The 23,474-nt window shown below is 40.9% G+C and overlaps 2 protein-coding genes across 5 annotated transcripts in view; both read right to left on the bottom strand.

Annotated features, from left to right (window-relative positions):
* The window catches only part of EDEM1 (ER degradation enhancing alpha-mannosidase like protein 1), a 28,358-nt gene extending 25,104 nt beyond the window's left edge, over window positions 1–3,254 (bottom strand). For 2 of the 4 annotated variants that reach the window (XM_047779631.1, XM_047779638.1), the window contains exon 1: window positions 2,582–3,254. In XM_047779631.1, coding sequence (XP_047635587.1) covers window positions 2,582–3,105 — 524 coding nt within the window. In that variant the 5' untranslated portion in view covers window positions 3,106–3,254. The remainder of the gene's footprint in view (window positions 1–2,581) is intronic. The other 2 variants (XM_047779623.1, XM_047779615.1) reach the window with 2 other exon arrangements.
* Window positions 3,255–9,923: 6,669 nt separating this feature from the next.
* ARL8B (ADP ribosylation factor like GTPase 8B) overlaps window positions 9,924–23,474 on the bottom strand; it is a 55,992-nt gene continuing 42,441 nt past the window's right edge. The window contains exons 3-7 of the mRNA XM_047779601.1: window positions 22,758–22,831; window positions 22,053–22,146; window positions 19,017–19,084; window positions 18,659–18,729; window positions 9,924–12,159 (exon numbers count right to left, since the gene is read on the bottom strand). Of these exons, the coding sequence (XP_047635557.1) occupies window positions 12,110–12,159; window positions 18,659–18,729; window positions 19,017–19,084; window positions 22,053–22,146; window positions 22,758–22,831 (357 nt within the window). The 3' untranslated portion in view covers window positions 9,924–12,109. The remainder of the gene's footprint in view (window positions 12,160–18,658; window positions 18,730–19,016; window positions 19,085–22,052; window positions 22,147–22,757; window positions 22,832–23,474) is intronic.

The raw sequence follows: 23,474 nt of genomic DNA, 5'->3' as shown, positions 1-23,474 counted from the left end.
CATCATTAGAATACCTTTGATTAAAATAAGTATCTGAGGAGTTCCCTTCATGGCTCAGCAGTTAACAAACCCGACTAGGATCCCTGAGGATTTGGGTGGGATCCCTGGCCGCCTCACTCAGTGGATTAAGGATCTGGCATTGCCATAAACTCTGGTGTAGGTTGCAGATGTGGCTTGGATCCCCTCAAGTTGCTATGGCTGTGGTATAGACCTGCAGTTGTAACTCCAATTGGACCCCTAGCCTGGGAACCTCCATATGCAGTGGGTGCAGCCCAAAGAAGCGAAATAAATAAATAAATATCTGAAAGAATTTTTATTACTGGTTGCTTATTTCAGGGGATGTAAGTGTGCCAGAATGACAAAACTCTGGTTCTAAACTTGCCTTGAAAATACTAAAGTCTGAGAGGAATTAAGTTAAAGGAAAAGGAGCAAGAAAAATTAACTTTCCAGTCTTTTCAAGTGGCCACTATGAGGATCTAGTCAAGGCCGCTATAACCCGAGTTCTTTTACCTTCTGAAAGACACCAAGGTTTACCAGCCACAAGGGTGATTATTACCTGTGGGCACAACCCTTTCCAAATGCATCGCCTCAGTCTTTCCACTTCCAACTTTCCAACAGCAGCATATCTACTCAAAGCACCCTGACCTCAACTTACCCAGATTGTCACTTAACAGTCAAACCAAACCACACCTCAGCAGTCATCATCCCGAAGCAAAGCCCCACCAGCAGCTACCACAGGGCCCCAGCAAGCTAGCCAGGGCCACCTCACCCTGCTGGAGGGGGGCTCCAACTCTGCAGAGAGTTCTCAAGGTTTATTAGGAAAAGCATTAAAATGTCATAAACTCACTCCCAGACCATCATATTCTTAATAGAAAGTGTTATCACAAGTCCTCCTTAAATGGTTCTCCTTAGGTCTATGCCATAAAAGGAAGCCTGAGAAAAAAAATCTGTGAGGGAGAATAACTCAGTGTGTTTGCTCTTGCAGTACCATGAGCACTGGTGAGAAAATAAAATTAAGATCCGAAATACGTACACACACTTTGATTTCAACTACATTAAAAGTGTGCAGGCATCTGGGCAGGAGTTGGCAGGAAAAATAAATTAAAAATAACTGCCTGGTGGGATTTTAGGCTTTTTTTTTTTTTAATTTTAACTTTTTTCCCCAAAAAACTGAGATCAAAAGAAAACACATGGTGCCACGGGAGCGGCCCTAGAAAAGGCAAAAAGGCAAAAAGACAAAAAAAAAAAAAAAAGAAAAAACACATGGGTATAAAGTCTGGTATAGTTAAGCTAATTAGGGAAAACAACTCAATTTCATACAATATGAAAAGGCCCAGTAATTTTTTCCAAAATTTAATAAAAATTTTTCTCAAAAAAATTGACTAAAAATATATTTATACATATGGCCAGTTATACATTTAAACTATATCAGCCTTTACATGTAAAGTGAAACACGAAAAGTACCTCAACAGTTTCCTACAATTTTAGAAAGGCCCAGTCCTTTTAAGTTAACCTGCCCTGTGCCCTCATGCTCTCAAATTGAAATTTATGACATGAGTTTGTAGATAATAAAACCATTTTTAAAGCTCTTCTGCCTCCTTTACTCTATGGGCTTCCTTTTTAGAACCTGAGAAGTGGCCTTTGCTGCTTTTCACCAGGTGAAGGAAAACACAGGGCTCACTGTCAAAAGGGGCCAAGCAACGGACTCTTCCACTCCCGCCTGAGAGGAGGAACCCAGAGGAAGACAGTCACCTATCCAGCCATCAGGGTCAGTCAGAGCACACCGGTTCCCTCCAGCCAAGAGGTCCTCAGCTGGGTGTGCTGTCCTCTTGGACTCTGAAGTCAACAGCAATGACCCTTGAAGCTCACTCTGCAAACAAGCCTGGTCCAAGGGCAGGACTGGTCCACCTTTCCTGACAGCCCTGCCACCAGACCGGGGAGAACCTGCAGGACAGACCCTACAGTAAGGCAAAGGAATCCCATCCTGAGCATCAGGAACCCAAATGTAGGCCTCACAGCCTCCCTCCCTTCCACCTAACCATCCTCAGCCTAAAAAGCAGCCTCTGTGATGAAGGAGAAAGATTGTAGCCCTGCTCTGCCTCAGATTCACTGCCTGGCTTTAGAAGTCCCTTCCCGGGATCAACTTCTGAATTTGTATATTTCTATACAGAAAAGTGGGGAGTAGGCTAGGTGGGGGAAGGTAAGGGCTAGTTCTGAAGCTACATTTACAAGGGATTTCATCTTGATTTTATGTTCACCTGGAGAAAGGGCTGAAGATGGGAGTTTAAGGTCCCCCCAAGTCACCCCTTGGTACTGCCACTGTGCCCTCTGTTCTCTGAGCCTCAGTTTTCCCATCTGTAAAAGAGATTGCGCAGACAGCAGTCCAGTAACTCGGATTCCGGAAGAATCAGGACAGAGGGCAGACATCGGCCCTTCCACTTACCCCCAAGCCCCCAGCACCCTAAACACCCCGGCACCCTTAGGGGGACCCGGAGGACGGAAGGCAGCACCCACCCCCGGGGTCGGAAGGAAGTGCGTGCGGTGAGCAGTCCCGGGCGTCCGGCCGGCGCGGGGTACTCACGGGTCCCCGCGGTCCGGCCCTCGGCCGCGGCAGTGGATGGGGTTGAGCTCGTCCTGGGGAAAGGCGTGCGCCATGTAATTGTCGTAGCCGAAGACGAACATGCCCCGCGCCAGGTCGCGCATCTGTGCGCGCAGCTGAGGCGGGAAGGCACCACTGTAGCGCTTCTCGTACTCGTCCCGGCCGCGGTCCCGGCCGCCCAGCACGTAGCCCCAGTGGGCCGGGCCACACACACCCGGCCCTGGCCGCCTCGGAGCCCGCCGCCGCCCCGCAGACGCCGCCGCCGCCGCCGCCGCGGGAACCGGCGGCTGCAGCCACGACGGCCCCCCAAGCGTCCCCGGCCTGCCCGCGGGCCCCGAGGCAAGAGACGCGGGGCCGTCGGAGCCCCTCAGGCGGTGGAAGCCGAAGCTGAGCGGGAAGCGCTGGTAGAAGCCCATGCTGGGCCCCAGCCCGAAGACGAGCCACAGCACTCCATGGAGGCCAAGCCGGAGGAGCACCAGCCCCAGGACAAGCGCTCGCCATTGCATGGTCGCGCGGGCGCCGCGGGCATTATTTTAAAACGCTGGGGACCTTCCCCGCCGACCACCGCACCCCACGTCCGCCTCGTAGCCCCGCTCACTTCCCCTTTAAGGAACTTCCCCGTGACGCACCAGGAACTAGCCCATTGTCCCCCACCCCCAGCATTCCGGGCCCAGCCGGCCAGGCCCCGCATTCGCCCGCCCAGTCGCCCGGATTGGCCCGGCCCCGGCCCGGCCTCGCTGGGCGAGGCGTGGGACTCCCTCAGGCGCCATAGGCCACCTGGTTGCCCCCAACGCCACGAGGCCCCGCCCCGTCCTTTCGGCCCCGCCCCCAGGGCGGTCCGGAGTCGGCCGGGCTGGCGTGGCGAGTAGGAGCAGCTCGGGCTCCGGAGGAGGGAACTTCCAGCCAATGGGAGCGCGGCACGGAACCTGCAGCTGAAGGCTGGACAGGGACGTGGCCCAGGACCCGCCCCGCTCCAGTAGAACCGGCTCCGCGCTGGGACCGGAGCTGTATGTTAGGGATGGTAACAATTAAGACATAAGGAACGAGGAACGAAAAAAGGACATTTCTATATAAGGCAGCTACTTTGGCATACCAAGGGCAAGTTTTTTTTACATGGTGGGGGGTGGATGTTGCGGTAAAACGTTATCTTCTTGAATTACTTTTATTAAAACACCCTAATTTGTTTTCTTTTAACTTTTTAAATTTGAACCCTTTTTATTAAAACGCCCTAACTTGTAAGAATCGGTCATGGTGATTGTAAAATACACATTCCCAGGTCCTGTCCTAGACCTATAAATAGAGGGCCCGGGCAATGTGTCTAACAAACACGCTTCGGCAATTCTTAGTATCCGACAATTCCAGGAAATACTGAGTTAGGCTGAGTTGCCTTTGTCTCAGAAATACGACCACTTTAAAAAAAAAAGATAAAGAAAAATGCAGGGGGGAGGAGTCAAGGCTGCTTGCCGCCACCACCCGATTATTTTTACCAGATCTATTCAATCATATCACCTCCTTCCCCTATCTCTCCTGTGCACTGTAGCAGTGACCTAACCTTTGACGTGTGGGATAGGTTCCTGGTCAAATCACTTTACCTCTTAGTATCTACTTACCATAATAAGTAAGGTTGAAGATGTCAGCTCTGAAGGGCTATTGCTTTCATGTAATGGCTCAACGGTTTGGGGGTTTTGTTTTGTTTGCCGCATTTGGAATTGTCTGCTAAGATTTGCCCTCCTTAAGTTTAGACCATGTGCCTATTATACTGAGGTTCCTGAAAAGCTCAGGAAGCAAGACCTGATGAGTGGCTCAAGCCAGACTGGCAGAGTAACCAAGGGAGTGACTAAGAAGATGACAGAGTAGTCATGTGGCACATCCTCAGGGTCAGAAGACTTTTAGCAATACAGAGGAGGTATAATGGAGACTCTCTGAGAAGGAGCCCGAAGAAACATGATTGTAACACAGGTGGCTGGCACACAGTAAGACCCTTTTTGTTGACTGACCCTTATTCCTGTCCAAAATACCGACAGGCCTGCCCAAGCATCGAAGGAATGTAAAAAGAGTTTGAGCCAGGGTCTTTTGCCTACAGGTATTCTTTTCCTACTTTTTCACCTAGGGACCCTGATGAAAGTTCAACATCAGGGCTTGATCCTGAACGTTCAGGTCTGCCTTCTTGAAACTTGCAAACTGAATATGAATATTAAAGGTCATATTATATATTTCCTTCCTAAGTTATTGCAAATTTTTACTTACCAGCAGTCAACTACAAACCACATTGATAATAGCTCCTGTCTTCACACTGGAGACAAACTCTAATAACAAATCTTTTTTCATAACCAGAGAAAACCCTCTAACTTCTAAAAGATGCTTTTCATGGAAAAACTGACAATAGCTGCCAGCCATATATGTCTGGCAAGTTTCAAAATACTTTCCACATGTGTTCTTATTTAAGCTTCACAAAAAACCTTGTAAGGTGTAGTCCACAAGCCATAAGGGAAGAAGTCAGGTTGGGGGGACTCAAGTTCTCCAAGTGAGTTGGCTCTAGGAAGAAAAAAAGGCAGATCAGGCTGGTCTTTCACACTTCCGTCCCAGTTTACTGAAACCAGCTAGCCCTCAAAAGCCAAGAAAGACTGGTCTTTCTACTCTTCCCAAACCAGCAATGCTGACATTAGTGTCCTGCAAGGCACATCCCAGGATTCAGGGGCCATAGTCAGAAAATGTTTTCTCCTTGAATTAAGCTGAACCAAGGGGGTACAGAGGTAATTGTGTTAGCTCTCTATATTAGACTAGACACCCCTCAAGGTAAATGTGGCTGAAAAGACTGGGACAATACCCATATCCAATTAGAAAGGCCAATCTTAAAAACCAACTCTTTAAGAAACTGTTTTGTACTGGGTCGTTCCACAAAGTATCTTACAAAAGCGTGAGGGGACTGATTAAAAAGAAGCCTGAAATGCGTTAAGGTAAAAATTGCTTTACTCTGGGTGGCGCCAAAGAGACAACTAAGAACCCAGATTCAGAAGACTGCCAGAGTTTAAATCTTAGCATTGCCCTCTGAGTGACCTTGGGAAGTTTTAACTTTTCAGGACTTACTTGCTTGTCTGTAAAATAAGGGTGATAAGAACAGTACTTACTGCATATGGCTGTGAAAATTAAATTTATTGTATACAGTGTACCTACAACACGAGTAAGATAAAAACTCAACTCTTTCTTGAGACCAGCATTTGATAAAAGTAACTGAAACAGACACAGCTGAGGACTAATTCAATAACTAAGCCCCTATTTTCAAAGCACTATTTTAGAAGAAAAATGTGTCTAAGGAAACCAAGTATAAAATAGAACAAGGGCTAAAACTCAACACAGTTCAAGAGCAGTTGCAAAAGCTTTGAATCCCCAAGTCTAATTCCAGTTCTATTCAACTCAACCTATTCCAGCTTCCATACATCACAGTCTTCAATCTCTGTGATTTGGGTTATATCCCACAAGGTGACCCAAATTCAGTCTCCCTCTTTGCGAGTTGAAGATGACTGCTAACATCTATTTCAGTTCCTTTAAAGATACCCTCCACTGAGAATAAATAACAAACATTACAGTTTTCAGGATCAGTCTTGTGAGGCTGAATGGGTGAATCAATGCACTAGGTTTCTAAAACAGTAAAATCAGAAGAAAGCTCTGGCCCTTTGATATCCCTAAAGGGTAGTCTCAGAGCTTCTTAGATTAAATATCGGGGTTAAAATGGCCTATTAAAAGAAGGGGGTTTTCTATTTTAAGAAGTTTATAAGTGATTTATTATCCAAAGCAATAATTTAAAAAAAAATCAGGTGATGTGATGATGACTTTTAAAACTAATTACTGCTTCTCTCTGAAGCAATACATACTTGCTTTATAAAAGAGGGGTTAATCTAAAGAAAAAAAAGAAGGGATTACCTACAATTCCATAATTAATTTGGTAAAGATTCAACTTCAGAAGTCTAGCAATATTGTTTTCTCAGCTAGGTATGAAAAGAAAAATTTCAAATTTGTTTTAAAATTGAACAGTAATTATCACTCCTACCCATTTTATGGGCAGAAGTCCAGAGGTTTGTCAACACATTCTGTTGGCAAGACACAGGGGACACAGACTGGTAGGAAAAAAACCCAAAAAACAAAAAACTAGCACATCCCCTGAGGACAATTTATTAATTCCTAGCAGAAGCATAAATGCATCAGCCCTCTTTGACTCAGACATGTTTCTGTAAATTGCTGCATATGTGTACATAATGATCCACTGCAGTATCATTTATAAAAAGCAAAAAGTTATAAACAACCCAGCTATCAATAAGAACCACTTAAATAAATCATGGAACCCCTACACAGTGAAAACCACGCACAATGAAATGGGAGCCATATTGCTGTGAAAGAGAATGAGGAATTCTCTACGTTATTGTCCTGGAAATATTACCAGAACAGAGTAAGTGCGAAAAAGCCATGCTCGAATACCTCTATACAAGCAATTAAAAAATATATATACATATACATGTATTTCTGCTTGCCTTTTGTAAGATGTTACGTCCAAGTCCAGGGTAGTTTCTCAGTCATGGATGGGATCTAGAGTTCACTTATCTTTTTTATATATTTTCCAATACCTAAGTCATGTAACTTACATAGGAGAAAATCAACTTAATCAAAAAATAAATGGGGGAGTTCCCATTGTGGCTCAGTGGTAACAAACTTGACTAGTATCCATGCGAATAAGGGTTTGATCCCTGGCCTCACTCAGTGGGTTAAGGATTCCATGTTGTTGTGCACTGTGGTGTAGGTCAGAGATGAGGCTCGGATCCGGTGTTGTTGTGGCCGTGGTGTAGGTTAGCAGCTGAACCTTTGATTCTACCCCTAGCCTTAGAACTTCCATATGCTGCAGGTGTGGACCTTAAATAAAATAAAATTTAAAAAATGGAACTAGAAAAAAAGTGGAGAGCTCCCCTTACCACTTGTTCTAACTACTAAACCATTAAATCAAATGCAGCAATTTTCCATCGAGGACTGATACTCATCCCCACCCATGTGCCATACCCCCAGCCTTTAAGTTACTGATGCTCCAGAGAGAGTAGAAATGATAAGTTCTTAATCCTTCTTTGAAGGGTGAGGAGAGCTGGCAGTTTCACAAATTGCCATGTCGTATGACAGACAATTTCTTCTTCCTTAGAGAATTATACAAAGAGAAAAAGGAGTCATCTAATTCACGTACTGGGTAACAGTAGATAGAAATGATGGACCTCTTGAAATGTAGAAACAAAATGGCACATTATGTGATACTGACTGTACAAAACTGAAGGTAGACCAAAGCTGTAGATTACAGAAGAGCTGGCTGGAGACATCATTTTTCTGCAGTCTGGGAGAAACACTTTTAAAATTTTTAAATGATTTTCAAAGTATAAGCCTGTGTGAATACAGCATTTCCTTATGTAAGTTACTGTATCATTCTGTAAAATGTCTGTGACCTCCAGCTCTTATCTATGTTAAAAATAAAGCTATGATATGTAAAAGTACCTGTGGTTTTGGATTATTTTCAAGCAGAAGGAACATGTAACAGAAACATAATCACTAGAACACTAGGACCAATGGGCATTTTCATCTTTCTTCCTTGTTTTCTGTTTCACCACCATCCAAATCTCTAGGCTGCTAGAACCACAGCATGTTAGTGGGATAAATTAATTAGAAATCCTCTACTCTTCATTTTACAGATGGGAAAATTACAGAGCCAGAGGGTGTTGAGGAACTCACCAGTCACATAATCAGTTAACAGCAAAGAAAAGAACTCATTCTCCTAAATGCCTTTGATCCAGCACTCTTGACAGAACCAAGCTACATTAGCATTACAAGCTGACAATTCTTTCCCCACCACAACCATTTTAGGAATGCAAGCCCTGCAAGGCCCAGTAAAATGAGGCTACAGCATCCTCACACCTCCTGATTCCAGCCAGGAGACTTTCATTACTGTAGTCACCAGCCACATGGGGATTTTAAAATAGAACTCCCTTACTGAAGAGAGGGCTTGTTAATGAAATAGAATAATAAATGACTACTGACTACTGTTGCTCAGATTAAGGAACTTCCCATTGATTCTGTCTAGCATGTCAATGACTTGCTTCTGTTTCCCTAAGAATATTCAAGACATACCAATTACAAAAGTACCCATTTTTACTAATAGCTGAATTTTAAACAGAAATTGTGTGGAGGATATTTACTAATCAACAGGAAACACCTGCCATGGGTGTTTCCCTGCAAACTGAAGGGAAGTCGAACAAGCCTAGTATCTGCTTTAACTGTCTTCCTTTTCAAGCATCTTCACTGATAAACATGTGGCTGAGGGTACAACCAAATGAAAATATTTCATGTACTAAACATGGTGGTTTCCCCCCAATGCCACATTTTTAGAAAAAAAACAACTCAGCCAAATGGATGTTATAGTCATATTGCCAGCTACAGTAAATTTAAGCTTCTGCTCCAGTTCTCAATTTGCCAGACCATTGAGAGGCTGGAATTATCCATGCAACAAGATTTCAGTGTAAATGGAACCCACAGAAATAGAATACACAAGGCAATTAGTTCTTTGGTCAAAAACAATAAATACAAAAGCACACACTTTCTAATACATCCAATTTAATTGACTAATTCAAAGGACTAATTTTAGAAGTCTCGGTTTTTGAAAGCAAATATAGACCTAGAATGGAGAGTAAGCTAAATCTATATCCTCTCCCCATGGCCGCCCCTAACATATACCCACCTCCTTCAAAAATCTTTAGTAGGAAGGTGATGAGAAGAGGACCAAACTGATTGCTGGACTGAACAGCTTGGCTCTACCCATCCAACAGAAGAATTTAAACCTGATATCCCAGGTACCTCTGTCCTAGAAATGCTAGATCACACATTCGATTGGCCAACAAGGTCTGGCTGTACAGAACGACAGTGTGGAGAGAGGAAGAGCCAAGCTGAATGTCTCTCAATAAAAATACCTGAAAATTATTTCCCCCATAGCTGTGATGGGATAAATGTTCACTTCTATAGTGCAAAAGACATACTGAACAAAATAGGCCAAATGCTTTACTTTTCTCTTTGGGAAAGCCATGTTTGATATTTAAAATCTTTTCATTCTGAAACTGAAGCAGTAAGTAGATATGTCTTGTAATTCCAGTTTATTAATAGTTTTGTTATGATTTTTTAGAACAAGTGGATTACAAAATGCTTAACTAGCTCTTGCCACTTATATTTAAAAATTTGGTGTATTTTGATAGTAGTAGCATTTCCTTGACCAACAGCACCCCTCCAAAAAATGGCAATATCAATTCTGTGGATATTTAAAAGTTTATTTCTACTTTAACTAGCCCACAGACCCAATTCTTTGAGAGCTGAGCTGATTTCCTTCCAGCACATTGTCTACAGACCCTGCTCATGGTAACTTTCTTTCCACTCCTTCCAAAAAAATCAGCACCTTCCATCATGGTGCACATTTTAAGTTAAAACTGTCAATACAACCCTCAAAATGCAAGTTTATTGAATAAAACTGAGAAGAGCAGTCAACAGACAAAAAGATGCATCCACCTAAATAAAAAAAATTACGTATTTACAAAGTTCAGTAACTGTTAAGTTTCACATGCAGAGGTTAATGCACAGGAAAACGTTGATAGTAGTGTTTAGCTGTCTTGAAATGCTGGAAGCAATGAGCAGACACACAAACACATTACGGTTTAGCTTCGGTCAATTAACGAACCTTTGCGGTCCCCACATGGTCACATATTTTAGTTCTGATTCCTTCTTTTAGGCACAAGCAAACTGCCACATTCTTTGTAATGGTTCACAGTGACCATTAATGGTGTTGAAGTACAGAAGCAAGTATAAACACCCCTTCATTTACAGAACCATCCATCCTATCAGGGAAGTATGCAACATGCTTCAAAGAGTAAGAACAGAATTTTAAAAGCTGAGATTCTACTCATAAAAATGTGAATGGAGAAAAGCAAGTAGTGTCTGTGCAACACGGTGCAGTATTTTGTACAGAATATTGTTAAGGCCATGGCAGTCTATAAATTAAAAAAAACTTCATGTCGACTGCACTTTGAGTGCTCAACACGTTTGGAAATGCACTGTTTACATGAGTGCTGCTTAACAAAAGAAACAAAATCACACATAGTGTGAGGCAACACATAAGCGCATGTACCATAGCGTTTACCTACTACAGTGGTCTATGGGAGTAACAATTTACATGTGAACCAGTATTAATATGTCCCTCTATGTATATGAAGATTACTAAACTACAAACATGTTCATTTAAGGTTTCATACATCTCCGTATCATGGAAGCAAACAAGAGACAGCATCACTTCCTCAGTTCTCTGTGATTATTCGACGACCTGCAGACGTTGTGCATGATTACATCAGGGAAAAGCAGGCAGGTCTAGAGTTGTCACAATAATCAAGATGTCTAATGGCATCGGACAAAAGAGTGTCAACCTTACATCAATAAGAGAGAAAAATAAGAATTTTTATTTGCAAGTATCTATTGTGCTGAAAGTCAACTTTATGACTGGATATAAAAAGTCAAGAGTTAGAGTGTCATGCAGCAGCACTGGTTTAATGACCAGAGACAGAAAGAACAAACAGGTGTTTGAAGAGTCTGACAGTCTTAACACATTTTATTACATTGGCTGGAATGCTCTAAATTCATGAAAGCTTTTGAGAAAATGAAGCTTCAATTCCCAACCCCTTTAAAAAGTGTGTTGAACCAGGAAAAACAAAAGAAGAAAAAAGAGAGAAGTAATGATCTGGACAGATACAAAACAGCATGTCTCAGTTCCTCCCATATCCCGGCTGCTATCTGAAAGATGAAGAATCCTCAGAAAGCAGAATGTTTTCAAAATTCATCATGTAAGATCTCACCAGTGTAAAGAACCAACACCAACACTGATCTGGTGCCTCTGCTCACTCTCTGCAGACCAATTTTTAAATTCCTAAGGTGTAATTATACATTTCACATGCATTTGTGAGATGTGTCAACATTATGTTTATATCCCACGAGTCAGGCTAAAGATTTTCTAAATACTGTGTGGCACTAGAAACTTCATGCTGTATCAAGTCAGTATCAGTATTAAGCTACTGGACTCTATAATGAAATATCATAGATAGACATTTACTGAAAACCAATATAAAAACCTGGCCCAGAAAGACCAGAACAGAAATATGCAATTTTCTTGACTTAAGATGGTCAAAGTGTGTTTTTTAGAAAAAGCTCTACACACTGTTTAAGACAAGTATGTATAAGAAGCCTTTTTGAGTGTGCTGACTTTATCATGACAACTCTAGATGATTCTTTATGAAGGATTAGGAATACACATCTTCAGCAGTGCACATGAGAAATAAAACTCTTAAAAAGGCAATTTCTTGGGTTTAGGAAGGACCGTATTCTGGGAAGTACTTCAGAGGAACTGACAATAATTCTAGGATGATAGCCAGGAAGGACTGGAAGACTTCAGGAGATGCTTCAGCTTCTTCTGGATTTTGAATGTTGAATAAGCCACTGAAGGGTGATATCTAAAGATGGAGGGAAAAAAAGTGAAGACGTTAAGAAAGCAAAGTTGAAAAATTAAATACCAGAGATAATATCTAAAATGGCAGCTATTTCAGGAGTTCCCCTTGTGGCTTAGCAGAAATGAATCTGACTAGTACCCGTGAGGATGAGGATTCGATCCCTGGTCTCACTCAGTGGGTTAAGGATCCAGCATTGCTATGGCGTAGGCCAGTAACTGTAGCTCCAATTTGACCCCTAGCCTGGGAACTTCCATATGCCAAGGGAAGGGCCCTAAAAAGCAAAAAAAAATTTTTTAAATTTAAAAAATAAAATAAAATACAGCTGTTTCAAAGCATATGCTGGGTCTCCCCTCTTCTTTTCTGCTCCTTTACTACTATACCCATAGGTATCTATGTCTATCTATGATTCTTCATATCTGAGTTTTTAAGAGGTTAATCTGGAACAAGAGACTGAAGAATCTATGATCTAAAAGTTAAATTGTGTACAGAACAACTCATGCTTTCCTTTCTTTTCTTCTTATTTATTTCACTTTTTAGGGCTGCACCTGCAACATATGGAAGTTCCCATGCTAGGGGTTGAATCTGAGCTACAGCTATAGATCTACGCTATAGCCACAGCAACACCAGATGTGAGCCACATCTGCGACTCTATGCTATAGTGTGCACCAATGCCAGATCCTTAATCCACTGAGGAAGGCCAGGGATCAAACCTGCATCCTCATAGAGACAGTGTTGGGTTCTTCACCTGTTGGGCCACAATGGGAATTCCAACTTGTGCCTTCTTTTTTTCATTTAAAAATTTACTGATTGCCTAAAGGATCAAGTATTGTATGTGAAGTTCCAGGAATGCAAAATAATGGGAGAACCCCTCTCTGCCCTCAACGAGCCTTTAGTATTATAGTTGGAAAATATACAAATAATCATTTGGGTTTGGAGGATGGTCTCCATAGAATTCCGGAGAAAGAAACAGCGAAGGCAAAAGAATAAAAACAAAGGCATGAAACTATGTAGAGCTCTGGATGGATTATAAGTGAGGAGATGTGGCTGAAGCACAGGGATGGAGAAGGGGGTTGCCACTCAGCTAAGGCTAAGCAGGGGATTTCAAGCTCACCCTCTGACATCTTGGGCTGGATAATTCTTTGCTGGGAACGGGGAGGAGAGAGCCTGTTCCATGCACAGCAGAGTATTTTGCAACACCTCTAACCTTTACCACAAGATGTCATTATCACCACACACACACACACACACACACACACACACACACACACACACTCATCCGCAGCTCTGACAGCAAATAATGTCTCCAGATATCCCAAATGTTCCCTGTGGAGCACAACTGCCTTCAGTGGAGAAACACAGGCCTAGAGGGAACCAGATAATCTTGCATGCCATTTTAAGATACACCCCGAAGTCTGGATTTTATTCTCAAGTAAATAGGAAGTTATTGGAGAATTTTAAACAGGGAAACTATTTTAGTTTATTGTACTAGGATCGACAACGGCAAAAGAGGAGAGCAACCTGGAGGGCTGCCATCATAGAGACTATTATCACAACAGGAAAATGACGAAGTCCTGAAGCAAATCAAAAATGCTATAGGAATGGAAAGGAATAAAACGAGGTGCATGTTTAAAATATAGAACTAACAGGACTGACCAAATGTACCAGAATCTACTCTGGGCCTGAATAAGTGTGTGTGTCACAGAGATGCTAACTAACCCAGTGGCTAAAGGAAAAACAGCCTTGAGAAAAAAAGATTAAGAATTCAGCAATCAGCACAGTGAGCCTCAGGTGCAGAAGGTAACACATGGAGCTGCCGAGCAGGTCATTTCAGTTTTATGGATCTAAGGAAGCGATGGAGATTGCAAGATATCATCACAGAGGTGGCAAATGAGGATTCAGTGGCCAAGATAAGCCAGGAAAAGCACTTAGACTGACAGGAGAAAGCAGCTAAGGAGAAACACTGAATTACTGTTCTTAGGTTCTTTAAAATGTGTTATCCACATCTATTAGAAGCAACACTCTACTCTTCAAGTCTAAAGATATGGGTACCTTCAATCTCCCAGTTTCCCAGCTAACATGAACTAGAGGACTTGTAAGCCAAACACTATATATAAAGAACTGCCTAGAACTGAGATCTGAATACATTAGAGCTGTGGAAATAATGATTTAATCAGATGGCTGAAGCTGGTCCTCTGCACTTAAGAAGGAGGACAGCAGTGTGCAGTAAGAGCAAAGCCACATTCATCTGAACTGAATGGAAAAAAAGGTAAATCTGGAAGTGAAATGACTAGGCTTAAATACTGAAGAAATTCACTAAAAAAAAAAAAAAAAACACCTTGTGGACCCTAGACATAAGTTATACCCTAAGGACAGATGAATCCTTAAGACTACATTAATAAAGGCAAAAAAGAAATAAGACATTCAGAGGAAGGAGGAATCCTTTCCCACAACACGAAGGGCCACATGTATGAGTTATCTCTGCAAGGATCATCTTCCCTGAAGTATCTGTTCTATGTGTAGTTTGAAGGCAAATTACTGATGAAACTAAGGTACTTTATGTATCATATAAGGAAGCTGGGGAATATTAGGAAATATTTTTGGAGCAATTTAGTAAATTCATAAATTTGGTACTAAAATATGTTAAAAAAAAAAAACTGAAATTAAGAAGGGAATTCTGAAACTTCATCACCCAAGAAGTCTAACTGACTTGGCAGTCAGTTGTAATTCTTGCTCCAAATAAAAAGGCTTTACAAACTAATTTTGGAAAAAAAGGGTGGGGTAGTTCCCATCGTGGCTCAGTGGTTAACAAATCCGACTAGGAACCATGAGGCTGCGGGTTCGATCCCTGGCCTCGCTCAGTGGGTTAGGGATTCAGCATTGTGTGAGCTGTGGTGTAGGTTGCAGATGCGGCTCGGATCTCAATTTGCTGTGACTGTGGCGTAGGCCGGCAGCTACAGCTCCAATTTGACCCTTAGCCTGGGAACTTCCATATGCCTCCAGTGCGGCACTAGGAAAAAATTAAAAAAAAAAAAAAAGACAAAACAAACTAATTTTGAATCTAGTTAAGGGTGGATTCATTTTCTTAGGCTTGATAACATAACATGAACCAGGAGTTCTACAATCATAAACCTGGTGACAATGGAGCTCTACCACAAACTATGAGGATCAGCCTCAAAGTTCTCACCAGCCCTTCTGCATCTGCTTCATCAATGAGCTCACAAGATTTTTTCAGGAAAGTATTTGGCTAGTTTGTCACTGGTAAAACAAAGGATTTTTTTCTCCCTTCACTCCCCACCACCCCCATTTTAAAAAACACCAGAGAAAACATAAGGCAGTAATGGATTTATAGAACAGCACATGGTACTAAAAATTATGGTTAGTGTAGAACAGAGTTTCTCAATCTTGCCACTACTGACTTTTTTTTTTTTTGGCACATGGAGGTTCCCAGGCAAAGGATCTAAACGGAGCTGTTGCCGCCGGCCTACGCCACAGCCACAGCAACACAGGACCTGAGCCACATCTTCAACCTACACCACCATGGCTCACAGCAACGAAAGATCCTTAACCAACTGAGCGAGGCCAAAGATTGAACTCGCATCCTCATGGATACTAGTCAAGTTCATTAACTACTGAGCCACGACAGGAACTCCACTACTGACATTTTAGGTTGAACAATTCTCAGCTGTGGAGGCTGCAGGATGTCTAGAACTACCCTGGTCTGGTCTCTATCCACTAGACACCAGCATAACTCTCCTCATTATGATAACCAAAAATGTCTCCAGACATCACCAAATGTCTCCTGAGGGGAAAATCCCTCAATGAGAACCACTGGTGCATAAATAAATACTCAGGAGCAAAACTTAAAACTTAACAAGAGCTTCCTCCAACCTAGGAAAAACATTTAAAATAAACTCTAAGTAACCCTAAGTGCTTGAGCAGTCTGTCAAACTAACCACATGCTCCAAATTCAACAAGTCATGTATTCTATCCATTTAATAGAGGAGAGTTTATGTCCATCAGCAAAGTATGGGCTCAGATTGCTTTGGCTGATATTTAAAGGAAGCCCAGAATCAGCCAGAAAACTATCAATTAGCTAATTAGAACATGTTTGAGGGGAGTTGGGAAGGAGCTGAGATACAGACTTGGAAAAAAGTTAAGTATGACAAGAACCTATACAAATTGAAAGAATGACTGCTAAAGAAAAAAATGTCAGAATACCTTTTAAAAACAGTTTTGGTGATACTGACTTAATACATTTTATTTCAAAATGCTTTTTTTTTTTTTTTGCCTTTTTAGGGCCATACCAGCGGCATATGGAGGTTCCCAGGCTAGGGGTTGAATCCAAGCTATAGCTACAAGCCTACGCCACAGCCACGGCAATGCCAGATCCAAGCTGCATCTGTGACCTACACCACAGCTCACAACAACACTGGATCCTTAACCTACTAAGCAAGGCCAGGGATCAAACCTCATCCTCATGGATACTAGTCAGGTTCTTTACCATTAAGCCACAACAGGAACTTTTCAATATACTTTTTAAATTGGAGATATGACTGGGAAAATGGTCAGAGAGAGATAATCTGAAGGGGGAAGAAGCCATGAGCCGCGAGTTCAGTGCAGCCAAGAATGCAGGCAGTCTCTAGAAGCTGAAAAAGAAAATAATGGATTCTCCTCTAGAGTCTCCAGAAGGAGCATACCTGTAATTTTAGCCCTTGATTTTAGCTCAGTGAGACCAGTAACAGCCTTCTAACCAACAGCACCAAGAGAAAACAAATACAACCATATGATGTACACCATTCATCAAACATTGTGCAATTCATCTTCTCATCGTCCCCATTTTATAGATAAGCAAAAATCGGGGACCAGGGAGTTTAAGCGCTTTCCTGTCTGAGGCTGCCCTACTCCAAAGCCCATGCTGTTCCTGGCCACTACACTACACTGATGGAGAACCTCTTTTTCCACAGTGACTCGCAGAGAGATTTTTTTTCCACCAGTGACCACTGAAGTGGGAGAAATGAAAGAACCACGAAAATCCTTAGAACCATGAAAATCCTTAGATTCCTACCCATCTGAGGCACATCATTAAACTCTCCTTTCCAACTTTAGTTGAGCATATTGTGCCAGACAAGACTGAGCTTGAGATGGTTGTCATGAAGGTATCTTTCATTGTTGAGTATATTTTATTGCACTGTTACAGGTCTTTTCATTCCAACAGCTGTCTGATATGATGAATAGCCTTTCCCCTTGTCACACAATTGTTTAGCTTTCTTTTTTTTTTTTAACCTTTTGACCCTCTTCATGCCAATACACTTTTATTAAATAATCCCTCACCAAGTAAGTTAAGAGACCAAAGTTGAGTTGGACGTACTTATTCTTTAAGGATACTTTACTGGATTGAATGGTGTCACCTAAAAATTCACACCCACTGGAAACCTCAGAATTTATTTGGAAATAGGGTCTTTGCAGACATAAGATAATGTCTTAGGATTAGAATAGGCCCTGATCCCCCAACATGTGCCTTTATAAGAAAAGAAAAGAGACACACAGACATACACAGAGAGAAGGCCATGTGAAGCCGAGGGCAGAAAATGGAGTGATGCATCTACAGCCAAGGATGCCAAAGACAGGAGTTCCCATCGTGGCTCAGTGGTTAAAAAATCCAACTAGGAACCATGAAGTTGTGGATTAGATCCCTGGCCTTGCTCAGTGGGTTAAGGATCCGGCGTGGCCGTGAGCTGTGGTGTAGGTTGCAGATGTGGCTCAGATCCCGAGTTGCTGTGGCTCTGGTGGAGGCAGGCGGCTACAGCTCCGATTAGACCCCTAGCCTGGGAACCTCCATATATGCCGCAGGAGCAGCCCCAGAAAAGGCAAAAAAACAAAACAAACAAACAAAAAAGGATGTCAAAGACAAAGCCAGGGAAGGCAGGGAAGGGATCTTCCCCTGGAGCATTCAGAGAGAGCCTGGGCCTGCTGACACCTTGATTTCAAACTTCCAGACTCATGCACTTTAGAGAACAAATTTCTGCTGTTTTTAAGCCACCCAGTTTGTGGTACTTTCCTATGGCAGTCCTAGGAAATTAATACAGACATTAAGTAGATAAAGGCTATTTTGGTTTATACTTCCCATAGAGTGCCAACATACTACAGTAGTATTCTATTGGTTCAGTAAATTAAACATCTGTACAGTGCCTATAGACCAATTTTTGTAAAGCCTTATTTTAAAAATATCATTTTGTTATACAGCACAGCTGGATACTAGCTCTGCAAAAATTAACGCAATATTTGATATCATATAATGTTTAACCTCATGTCTTTATTCTATTTATTTCTTTAAATAGCATAGAGCAGGTTCAGGATATTATATTTGTTGTCAAAAGGTATATCTACTCTTTTTCCTGAGGTGAAAGCAACAGTACTTTATAAAGGAAATCACTTAAACAGAACTGGTGATAGTAAGAAGCATGAGACACTCCCTCTTCCACAAACACTAGTCATTTCTTACCTATATTATCCTTTTCTTTGCAGGAAATTGAATAGCAGCAAATTTCTCTATCCTGAATAGCAGACAGATTCCTATAAGAAGCAGAATTAAGAAAATAAGTCTGTGCCCAAAACAACTGTCATTTTATTACTCTTTTCTCAATTTTACTCGATTTTTAAATTACAATACTTAAGGAATTATTTTATTTCCACTAAAATTTTACTTTGAGTTCACTTTGAAAGTATGTCAAGTTACCTACCCCAAAATATGGCTATGATCATTACTTAACAATGCACCAGTGCTAAACAAAGCAGGGGGCAAAAGAGTATAATTTAGAACCATTTTTTTTTTTAAACCACTGTTCATTCTTAAGACATACATTTTTTCAATTAGCTGTTTCTCATCCAAGGCATTAGGAAGATCTCTCTTATTTCCAAGTACTAGCACCTTTAAAAAGAAAAGATATTAAAAACAAACTTTCATGTAAGACAGTATCACAGAAGCATATCATTATTCATATCTGTAGACATTAAAAATAGGATGTTACCTTATGCAATAATACTGAAGCATATTTATGTGACTGGTGGCCTATCTCATTCATTTAATCATTGCAACTAGCATTTACTTTAATTTCTACTGTGCAGATATCTTTAATTCAATACATGGCTACCAACTTCTATTTACAATATTCTAAGTCTATGGCATGCATTCTGCTATCTCTTAATAAATCTTTACAAAAATTTGAATATGATCTCAACAGCCAAGGATAGAGGAATGATTTTCAAACATTTTTATCTGTTAGTCACTAATTTAACTGTGAACATGTAAATAAACTTTTAAAGTTCTACATCCATCCTATAAAATACCAGGTATAAATATTCTAAGACAATGGCTAAGTCTGGAAATCAGGATAAATATAGCAGCCATGAACTCTGAGAATAAATGCTGCCACCTGATTGCTAGATGTGCTCTGAGAAGAGAGGAAAGCAGAGATGGGCTTACCAATCACCACTCTATCTTTCCCCGCTATATCTTTTCTGTCTTATGAAAAGCAAAAATATGAGTACCTACAATGTACTTGATAACATCCTTACTTGGAGTCGATGTTTTCTAAGAACTTGTATCTTGGACCAATCCTAACAAAGTGCATGTCATGTCTTCTTTGTCATCTTGCCAACACTTTTTGACAAACATTGGTCAAATTTATTTCTTTCAATTACTACAAGACCCCACCCCTGACTACAGACACTGTCACTAATTCTACTCATAGGCCCAAGACTCTAATTTCACATAAAGGAGACAGAGCCACCAAGGACAGAGGCACAGAAAGCCCAGGGTGCTGGAGGCTCTCAGGGAACGCTAAACCAAAGGGAGTCGAGAGCCAGAAGCCGAATCTCATCACCTTGGGTCAGCCCGTCCTCCCTTCCCCAACTCCTTTACTCCCCTCAAGTATTTAAGTCACTCCAGGTTCTCAAGCTGGACATGTCTGAGTTTTTAAAAATACATCACGGTCATGTGAAATCAGCTGTCAGTTTTGGGTTTGGCTGGTATCTTAGCCCTCTTTCTACATTTAAGAAATCTCCCAACTTAAGAACTTGTATTGCAATAAGGCTACTTGCTTCTGCAGACAACTTCTTTTGCAGCTTTCCTCTCAGCTAGAGAAGGGACAATAAGATCCATCAACACTCAATGCAGAGCCAATACTGCAAGAAAGCAGGGATGGAGAACCCATTTTGATAAGGAAGGGGCATCAACTAAATGACCTTCCAATCAGAGCAATTGGGTCTGATGTTCAGAAATCACATGGGGTCACAAGACTTACTCTATGGTGTAAGTCTGGATGTGGTCTTAGCAGTGGCTTAGCTTCCCCTATTTCCTGAACATGGTGAAGGACAGCCTTCTCAGATACTCTGTGAGCTAGCCAATATCCTTTCAGTGAATTCCTTTCTACTGAAATTAGCTTTCTGTTGCTTGCAACTAAGAACTCCTATGGTGACAAAGATAAGAATGATTTTTTTTTTATCTTTTTAGGACCACGACTGCAGCATATGGAAGCTCCTGGGCTAGGGGTTGAACAGGAGCTACAGCTGCGGCCTACACCAAAGTATGTGGAAACATCGGATCCTTAACCCACTGAGGGAGGCCAGGGGTCATACCCCTACCCCCATGGATAGTAGTCAGATTCTCAACTCACTGAGCCATAACAGGAATGACAAGAATTATTTTTTAACTGATGGTATATAGAACTGGTTTTTAATATAGAAGAAAAAGGCTTTGAAGTCAAAAAGACATGGATTCAAAATCTTCCTATGCAACAAACTATGACCATGCGGTCATAAGTGATTAACAACCATTCAATACGTTGTAGGGATTAACTGAGATAAAATACCTCAAGTATCTGACACTCAAGAACTTGTCATGAGGGTGAAGGCTCGACTTTTTCCAGCATTATTAGCTCAACAAATGAAACCACCTTCTATCTAACTATATGAGCAAGGAACTAAGAATTACTCTTTACATCTTCCCTTCTATTACATTACCAAGTCTGGTGGACTATCTTCCTAAATATCCTTTAAATCAGTTTCCTTCTCACAGTCTTGTCTATAACCACTCCAATCCATGGTACCCTATTTTGCCAGGACAACTTCAACAGCTTCCTAAAACTGTCCTCTTTATAGTCTCCCTTCAATTCATCCTTAAACTGAAACCAGAATGATTTAAATAATAAATGGATCATTTAAAACACTATAATGGATTCCCACACAGTCGTGCCCAGCACTGTGTCCTCTACTTCCCAGCTCCCATGGGCTGGTCATGTCTCCCCCTCCCCACTGTTGCCCTGTGCTCCAGAGACTGGCCTCCTCTCGTTGCCCTACTTCCTCTACCAAATACCCTTTGTCTGCAACTCTCTTCTCTTCCAAATGTCACATCCCTCACATGCCTACATATCCCTCACATCTCAGCTCAAGCAGTACTTCCTCAGAGAATTCTTCCTTCTTCCCTCAAACCTGAACAGTTTCCCTTCTAACTTAGAAGTCCAAGAGCTCCTTGAACCTTTAGTTCATAGCACTTATCAGAGTTGTATTATTCAAGTGATTTCACATCATCTACCTAGTTTCCTACCAAACTATAAGCTCCATAATGGCAGGAAGTGTGTTTCTATTCACTGCGGTTCATTACTATTTCCGCAGGACTGAGCACTGCTCCTACTATACACAGTTTAATAAATAGTTGGTTAAGAAATTAATAAATAGCACACTGCCCAGTATATGACAGATATTCAGTAAATATAAGCATTCCAGATTTTAGAACAGAAGACATTTTACTCATTTCAAACATAATAAGTGTATAATTATAATAAAATTACTAATATTATAATCATGTAATATAAAATTAACTAGTACTCCATACTTACTGGAATTCCTTGTAACTGTGGTTTATCTAGAAGATTATGTAGTTCATTTCGAGAAGCCTCTATCTTTTCACGATCTGCAGCATCTATCATGTAACTTTTAAAAAAGGGATTTGAGTATGCCTCCTCCACATTCTTTAATGATTACAATTAATAGATTTTTAATTTTCCTAATAATTTACACTACTGAAACTATTAATACAAATCAAGTCCTCTATTTAAAAAGGCTTAGCACCCCAAAATACTTTTTAAAAGACTGTTCTAAATAAACAAACTACTAGATATAAAATTAGATAAGCAACAAGGATATACTGTATACCAAAGGGAATTATACCCATTATCTTGTAATAACTGAGAATATAATCTGCTAAAACACTGAATCACTACGCTATATACCTGAAACGCAATACTGTAAATCAACTATACTTCAATAAAATAACCAGATAGACAGGCAAAGTGTTCTTAGGGGGCTAATACATGAAAATACAACATTTATAATTCCTTAGCTCTTAATTGTAGAAACAAAAAAACAGAAATAAAGCTCTCAATCTATTATATTTTTAAAGTCTTATGTTAATGGGATTATACTAAAAAAGACTGTTATGCCTGCAATAAAAAATTGAGCCTTTAAAAGTATGAAAAACAATTTTTCCCCTCGAAACCCCAACTGACTGCAAGGGGGGGAGGTAGGGGGCAGAAGTGGCTTACACAATAGCGTTGACTCCTCTGCAGTACCGTTCCCACATGCTCCGGAAGCGGGGTTGTCCTCCTATGTCCCAAATCTTCAAATCAAAATAGATAACTCTTAATAAGGATATTTCAAATAATACACTGAAGACAAAAGTAGCAGAAGGAGGAGGGGAAAGATCAAGCAGACATGCTTGTTTCCACAATGTTAGAGCCAAAATGCTCCTGAAAAACTTGAGCTCAAACAAGCTCTTAATTTGGAAGTTTCTGGGGCTACTTCTCAACTTGAACTTCATATTTAATCTGTTTACACTAGATCTATTAAGTGCTGCTTGAGCAAAGATTTAGTTTTTGTGTAGTACTTTCTTTGCTTGTTAACCAATAAACTCCCAATACTGAAAATATATTGTTTTAAGATAACACTCTTAAGAGTCTTCATAATCATGCATCATCCAGATTTGAATTTCAAAACAAGAAACAATGGTTCATCCAAAATCTATTAAAGTTTAATTGTCTAACTGGGTATATATTAATGTCTAATCATTTTTAGTTATCTTGTATATAACAAAGAAAACATTCTTACCTAGGTGCTTTTCTTACATAAAATTATTTTATCTGCATGAAAGTGACTACCCACAATCTCACTATTATGTCTACACTGTAGGGCTATGTAAAAAGTCATGATATTTATCTTCAACAGGCTTCCAATTTAGCTACAGACACTGGGAACATGCATAA

Source organism: Phacochoerus africanus, chromosome 1 (assembly GCF_016906955.1).
Source record: "Phacochoerus africanus isolate WHEZ1 chromosome 1, ROS_Pafr_v1, whole genome shotgun sequence".
NCBI classification, from domain to species: Eukaryota; Metazoa; Chordata; class Mammalia; order Artiodactyla; family Suidae; genus Phacochoerus; species Phacochoerus africanus.
Note: the sequence above shows the minus strand (reverse complement) of the source record. Positions and strands in the feature narration are given on the sequence as shown.